The sequence below is a fragment of the Amphiura filiformis genome, chromosome 18, assembly GCF_039555335.1.
Source record: "Amphiura filiformis chromosome 18, Afil_fr2py, whole genome shotgun sequence".
In the NCBI taxonomy this organism is placed as follows: domain Eukaryota; kingdom Metazoa; phylum Echinodermata; class Ophiuroidea; order Amphilepidida; family Amphiuridae; genus Amphiura; species Amphiura filiformis.
The window spans coordinates 3,834,474-3,842,493 of record NC_092645.1 but is presented as its reverse complement, the minus strand read 5'-3'; the positions used below and the strand labels follow the sequence as shown (position 1 = coordinate 3,842,493).

Sequence of the window (8,020 nt, the reverse complement as noted above, 5' to 3'; positions counted from 1 at the left end):
ATTCAACAACTAGCGATCAATTGCGATATTTTCCATGCTGCTAATTTGAGCATCAACATTGTTAGACCCGCATTTATTTTAATACTATGAACAATAAAGTATGCCAAAGGTAAAAAAAAATGTATTAAATTAAAAACCAAGATAAGCGGGTGTTTAAGCAACCAGACGTTGTAAAAATGCATAAAAATAAATTAGTTTTTTAATACTACCAGAATTGAAATACAACTTTATCTTGTGCGCGTGCATATTACGCATCAATGAGCTGCAGTTTTAACCTTTTCCTTCAGTATGATGGTGTTCGACATCTTGACATCGACAATGATAATATTAATAGTTTGCATTAATTTGTACTTTACTTGTATTAAGCATTGATACGTAATTTAATGGGATTTGGCATCCATTTTGAAAAGCGCCCTCTAAATATACGCTCACATTATAGTCTTTATTGAGTCATAGTACGTAAGCCATTAATAAATAGTTGAAAGAAAACAGACACAGTTTGTATTCATAATTTTAAACCTTAACACGTAATTCAATGGAATTTGGCAGCCATTTTGAAAACGCCCTCTAGCGGAGTTAGAGGGCTACCCTCGCTATTTTATCAAGTCTTGTGGTCTACTACACAACTAAGAAGAGTAACTTAGGGGACCTCTCACGCACACGGGATCGGCCTCCGACAACGGAATAGTCCTATCAATATACGATATTCCCGGTTTATTCCCAGTATTTTTCGACCCTTCATGCCTCGCAAAAATATTTAAAACAAACAAGCATGCCTAATAGTAGTGGTGGCATAACAATATTAGAGGGACACCCTGTTGTCCCGTCCCCTTGCCAGTTGCCACTGTAAAGCGTGAAAAGTTCATGATAAAAGTGGAGTGTCGGATGCTTGCTTACCATTATAGGCCTATAAAATATACGCTGTCTTTGAACATGGCACAAGTTTCAAGTCAGAAAGAAAATATCTAAATCCAACGATGCTGAGATCATCATCGGTGCTCGGGCTCCACATCATATAATTTAACAACCGGATGATATACAGTATAATAGCTACGAGATCTGCCCAAGGTTTTGCTTTTGGCGACAAAACCTCACTCCGTGGAAGTGAACCCAAATTGTGAACCCGCATGACAAAATCGCTGCAATATTAAAACAAAAGGGATCTATATAGACCTTTATCCGATGCCCAGGGCCGGGAACTTGGGCCGTACCCAAACCCGGGTTTGCATCGGATATTTGTCCCGGTCGGCCGGGGAGTGGCTCAAGATTTTGCCCGGAAGTGTTCGCGTCCGACCATGTGTTTACCTGGGAACTTTTAAACCCAAAATCCCCATTCCACGACCCGGGTACCTAGGGGCCGGGTTGCATTTGATATGTGCATAAACCGAACTTAATTTTCTGTGAAAAATGTTGTCAGATATAATAATTTATTTTAAACTTTCACAAAAATCCAAATAAACCACAATGGACCCGTAACCAAACGTTTGCCCGACAAAGCCGTTTTATCAAGAAATGAGAGCATACCTGTAGGTACAGTTTGCTCAGCTTGTAATCAGCGGGAACGGTTAGGCTTTTTCCACTACGCCGAAAAGTAGAGCCACGTTATAGAGTGATATAGTTTACCTATCTGATCTATATTGTGCGTGTTAATTAAAGTAGACAATGTATAGGACTGACTTAATAATCTGTGATACTTCTGGCGACGATTCGCGAAATAAAACATACAGATATTAATCCGCGATGTTATAAGGCCAACCGATTACGAGCTGATCAAACTATACCAACGTATCACGAATGTCACCGTTTCTCAGAGCCATGTCAGTCGAAGTTCTCCGATGCACCACTCGCCCCGATGCTCTATTAGAAGGGCCACACTGGGAGCCACAGACACAATCTTTACTATACGTGGAGATTTACTCGAGAAAAATACACAGGTACACGCCAAGGACAAATACAGTGGAAACTGTAACCGTTGGTGAGTACTTGGTTTCAGATGAAATATCAATCTATTGTAGACTTATTGTCTTGCTTTCTTCTCAGCTGCCGCGGTTGTCCTGTCGAGTGATGTATGGGTCAGTCCATATGAAATCAAGGAGGCCCCCCACCTGACCCCCTCAGATTTGCTTGATATTTTAGTCATATGTTGTACCTGTAAAAATATTAAAAACCTGCAAATTTGAGGTCTGTAGCTCTTACGGATTTTCTGTGGCAGCCATTTAAAGTTGGAGTAGGGGAGTCTAAATTTGGACTCAAAAGTTGCCCTTTAAATTAATTTCATCTTTGGGAGTCTGTGCCTTCTTTACAAAGAGAGTGAGAGGTCTGAAACCTTGTATACACACTAACTGCATGCCCAATTTGTCAAAAAGTAAAAAAAAAATTAAAAAAGAAAAAATGTAATGTTTTATAAACTGACAAGTTTAGCCCCCCTAAATTCACATTTTTTGTTAGATTAGTTATTTTTTGTTGTCACTGATGCTAAATATAGGATAAATACAATGCATATCCAAAAATTTGAGCTCACAATTATTCATTTACATTTCGAACAGCGCCCTCACGAAGATGAAATTTATTGCAAATTCAACATTTTCAGGGGGCCCAAAGTCGATGTAGTCCACCTTTAAAATTTATAAAACATAACTTTTATATGACTACTAGTCTTAAATTACAACTTGGGTAAGTCCCAGTAATTTTATAGGTTGACTTCATATAAAACGACAAGCCCAAAGTTGACCATTTTCTTATGATTGTATGTACTGCATATGTGCCGAATTCGGAAGGTTTAAAAGTCAAAATGGCCACAATATTGAAAATAAATTACTAGATGCGTAGTTATTGGCCCTATTTACTTTAATTTCCATTTTATTTTCAATATTGGGGCCAATTTGACTTTTAAGCCAAGCGTTCACCTACTAGCGCTCAACATATGAAATTTAGTGCTTTCTTCTATCATCACATGATGATAAATGTATATTTTGTCTTATGGAATACGGTATTACATGTGAATAATACGGAAAGTTACTCTTGTCTTGCATGATTCTTAAAATGAGATACTGGAAACAAATACGTTAGATCATGTAGATTGGGTGGTAGATCACTCACCAAAATCATGGACGTACCATGTACGTATATTGGGTAGCCTTAAGGGGCGGGGGTAAAAGCAGGGGCGGCAAAAAGGAAAAGGCGGCAGAAGAAGGGGCGGCAAATACATTTATTTTTATTTATTTATTTATTTATTTATTTAAGGTCTGTTACATATTTATAATGTACATTGTATCGACTGTCTGACGCACAACTGCTAAAGCTATTTGGAGTACAGCGGTGTTCACTTCCAATGTTTAACCAATGTTTAACCTATTTGTGTTCCAAACCATCTTGTTGGGTTAACCTTTTTGTGGTGCTTCTTCTGTAGGTGAATATGTTGGAGCGATAGTGCCAACCAAGTCTGGACGTCTACTGATAGCAGGACAGCGACGGTTTTCTTACTTAGACTGGGCATCCGGGACACTTACGAAAATCGCCGAGGTTGAAATCGATAAACCGGTTAATCGATTCAATGATGCAAAGTGCGACCCAGCAGGACGAATTTGGGCCGGTAAATATTACAATGCAAGCAACTTCAATCACAAATCATAGATTGTAGATTTTTGCAGTCAGTATTTGTCACCAATCAAATAATAGGAAACCACTGTTATAACATACAGATATCATGGATATAGGAAGTATCATGCCCATCTACTAAGACCACAAAAAAATGGCGGTGTAGTTGAGCATCAACAGTCCCTTCCTCCTGCCCTCGGAGTTGATCGGGCTATCCTACTCCCTTGTAAGGTGGCATTTCCCATTATATCGTCGCTAAATTGAGTGCAAATGATGGAGCCACGTGGTGGTTTGATTTAGATGAAGGGATATAAAGTGTGCTCTTTCATTTAATGACGTAAAATTTGAAAAAATATTGTAACGAACACTTGAGGTTTTGAATGTTAAAACCTATATTTTGGTCAAAATTTGTGCTTGGAAAGGTGGTTTTCAACAGATTTCCCACATTCGCCTTGCTATAAACATTGAATTGCGTTATCTGTTGATCTAATGAAAAAGTGTTTTTAAGGAAATGTTAGCTTTCGTTCGATATCTTCTGATTGGATGAAGGAACACTTGAAGTTTTGACAAAACCAATCACAGATGCTTATTTTCCACTAGATCTCACACAGCTCTTATGATGTTTTGCACTCAACCGTGTAGTATAAACAGACTGCGTAGAGGCTAGACTCGCTGTGCTTGGAAATATATGTGTATTCAGGTGGAAACTATGCGTAGATACCTTTATAAGAGAATCGTTTTTGTCATGTTTGTAGTCAAACCTTTTCATGTGTTTCTGACGTATTCGGCATACAAAATCAAAATTATAACTTGTTTTCGTAACGTCCTTTCGATTTTAATGACAGAATATTTACCCGATTTCTTGAATAGGAACGTTAGCTGAACAAGATCCACCAAATAGATATGTACTTGAAAGTGGCGCCCTCTACTGCTTACATCCTGACCGTACAGTGACAAAACATGCCGACAAGATCACCATATCAAATGGTCTGGCATGGAGCCCTGATAGACGAACCATGTACTTCATCGACACCTCAACATGCTGTGTAGATGCGTTTGATTATGACATTGCATGGGGTTCGATAAGTATGTCATTTATCAGTCGATTCGGTCATTAAACATAAAACAACAATTAATCGTAATCCGTAACTCTAATACAGTCAGACAGTGACGAAGCGTAATGGGAACACGGGGACGGGGGTATATACCCCGAATCGAAGAATTGTGGAAAATCGATCCCATTAAAAATGCCGAAAAAACGGCCGGTGCCACCTCAAATAGACCCGATGCAACAACCCCACCCCTGGAATGAATCTCCTTCTGGATCACATGGAATCATAATAATAATTGCCCAAAACAAATTGGTATTCGCATCAAAACAAATTTCCTGTCAGGGACAGAAAAAGTAGGTGGGGAACTTAACTGTGAAGCCGAATTGATGACAACTACTGCAGAGTAGTTGATTGTATGTTGCTCTAATACCAGTGGCCTTCATTACATTACAGAAAATCGGCGCCATGTTGTTGAGATACCATCTGAAGAGGGCTTCCCAGATGGAATGTGTATAGATTCAGATGGAATGTTATGGGTTGCATGTTATATGGGATCACGGGTCAACCGGTACGACCCGAAAACAGGTAGGATTCCGCAAGGGTCATCAGTTGGTCCTCTTTATCAGCACTATGACACGATACTGTTCGAGATAATCATTGTGCCTTTAACGTGTATCTCTTATATATATTAAGTGTAAGTTCCTACCACAGCGTAGGTTTTTTCTCACAACATATTGAATTTTATCAGATTGTTCAAAAATATTGTAATTTGCTTAATGTCATGATTACAGATAATGTCAAAACGCCCATACAAAAACACCAGTTACCCGAGTTTGTTCCGCCCTTCCGTAACGCTTTAGCGTCAACTGCTTCTTAAAACCTTAATTGCTCTGTCTATACTTGTCTGTAGGCCTACTTACTGCTTATCCAATTGTAAAGATTTCTGTAACTGAGTAACAGCTCATAGGTTTCTAAAACAAGTAGGTTTCTAAAACTTCCAAGTTGTTTTAACTGTCAGCAGTGGTTTGCCATCGCACAGTGTCAACACCCTGTATTATAAATATTTTTTCCATACAGCTCAATACTCCGTTGAAATCAATATTCTATTATTGACACAGATAAAGAAAGTTTACATATGCATTGTGTTATAGGGCTTGCACCTGGAACTTAACTAAATGGGCTAAACGTGTTCCTTTATACCTATAAAGTAGAATTGTAATTCTCAAAATTAAATATATCACACTTTTTACATTGGATTTCAAAATCTTTACATAAAAAATGCAGTAAAAGATATCCACAGCAGGCTGCAAGGCCCCGCTAATTAATGTACTGCTTTTCGAGTGAGTGTACTGGAAACAAAACCCTGGTTTTACCTGAAAATAAATCGATTTTCTTGTAATAGAAACATCATATGTGTAAAATATAGAAACTCTGTGTGTATCTCATATGATAGTCATGGTATGCTTAGCCTGAGTCGCTCGGCCTATCTCAAACGAAATCGCGATGCGTAGCTGTTGAAAAACGAGAGGAGTCGCTGTACTATCACGGCAATTTTTGACACGAAGATATACTGATGATGACGATGTGCACCATATATTTGATGAAGTAAGTTGTAAAAGCTTGATAGGTTAACCGACCCGGCGGGGTATGCTGTAATTATGAATTTGTGATTAGCTGTACAAAAGTGATAAGACTATTAAACCAGCACTTTATTTTATACGATTACAGGCAAAAAGATCCAGACAATATCCTTTCCAGTTTCTAACATCACATCATGTTGTTTTGGAGGACCAACCTATGAAGATCTTTACGTAACAACATCCAGTTTCCGCATGAGACGTGAGCAACTTCGAGATCAACCTTTAGCAGGATCTGTTTTTGTTGTCAAAGGACTAGGGGTTAAAGGTCCTCCTGCCGTTATTTACAATGATATTCCTTCTAGCAGCCTTTAGAGACTGGCTGGCGGCCTAATAATGTCCTACTACTTTTACATTGAAATGAAAATAATTCATGTATGATTATTTACTGCACAGTAGTTCAGATAACATAAATTAAGTATTGCATTATTACAATAGTAACATGACAACGATACTCCCACATTTAATATAGATTACATATTCACATAAGTAATTTAATGACCTCAACAGCTCTCGGTGGAAGCTGGTGGTCTGGTGGCTGGACTTGGGTCCGCTTACAAGCTTGTGTGTACGTTTATTAATCTATAATGCCCGGTTTACCCTCACATGATTAATAGGATTCAGCGAAGAGCTGATAGAACACACCTTGACGCCACAAGTCGTTTTAGCAGTGATAACAGAGAGGTTGCGATTCCTGTACCCCGTGATCGTACGCCCCTCTAACTATTCAAAACCACTCACCTCTAATGAGCGAGGTCGATTACAATAGCCCTATTGAATATTTTGCACGTACGAAAAGAATGCACAGACGAAGTAGAAAACGCAAAAAATGTATCCGTGTTTAGGATATTGAACACGCGAAGAATAAGATAACTTAAATACGTATGTGTAATCTATGGGCCTGTAAAATTACCCTGGGTTAGAGGTTGGTAAGGCTGGTGAGTTTGGGTGTGGAGGATCCGGAAAAGTACAATTCAGTTGGCCCACGTCATCACTGAATGCTGATTTAGTAGTTAGCGCCACCAAAACGTAAGCTTACTTAAACTAATAATAATGATGGCCTTTATTGAAGTAATGATTTGACTTCCGCGCATCATGTATTTTAAATAAAGTCTGCACAAAAAGTAACTCAGCTGTTATAAATATGCCTATAGATTCAGAACTAATAATTGTTTTCACAATATTTCAACATAGCGAGAAGGATGATTTATTTACCTGCATTTTGATACCCCATTCGTCAAATGTCGTTCAATATTAACAACACAGTAGTGCTTTTACAGAAAAATACCCGAATTTAAAAGTTGCAGTTTACAGCGATCAATGGTTATAATGCCAGCACTGTAAACACGTACAGCCCGCCATTATTATCTTCGCGCTTACTTCAACTCAATACAAATAACTGCAAGTTTTAAATTGGGGTATTTTTCTTTCAAAACACTGCTGTATTGCCAATATTGATCAAAATTGGACAATGGGGTATCAAAATGCGCGTAAATAAATCATCCTTCTTTTTATGTTGAAATATTGTGAAAACAATTATTAGTTCAAAATCTGTAGGCGTACTTATAACAGCTGAGTTATTTTTTGTGCAGACTTTAGATCGTTTTTAACGAAGAGCAATGCATGCAAGTTTTAGGCACAACTCAACAGCGAATCTGTCTCTAGAGAATCCAGATTATACTTTATAATGTGTAATCCATGGGCATGTGAAATAATTGCCCGGGTCATTGGGGG

The 8,020-nt window shown here is 38.3% G+C and overlaps 1 protein-coding gene across 1 annotated transcript; it reads left to right on the top strand.

The window, feature by feature from the left end:
- Positions 1–1,792: 1,792 nt before the first annotated feature.
- On the top strand, positions 1,793–7,755 carry LOC140139349 (regucalcin-like). Its single transcript, XM_072161126.1, has 5 exons — positions 1,793–1,975; positions 3,410–3,592; positions 4,468–4,683; positions 5,103–5,234; positions 6,378–7,755. Exons 1-5 carry the CDS (start codon positions 1,795–1,797, stop codon positions 6,599–6,601), a joined length of 936 nt encoding a protein of 311 aa, XP_072017227.1. The 5' UTR covers positions 1,793–1,794; the 3' UTR covers positions 6,602–7,755.
- Positions 7,756–8,020: the final 265 nt, after the last annotated feature.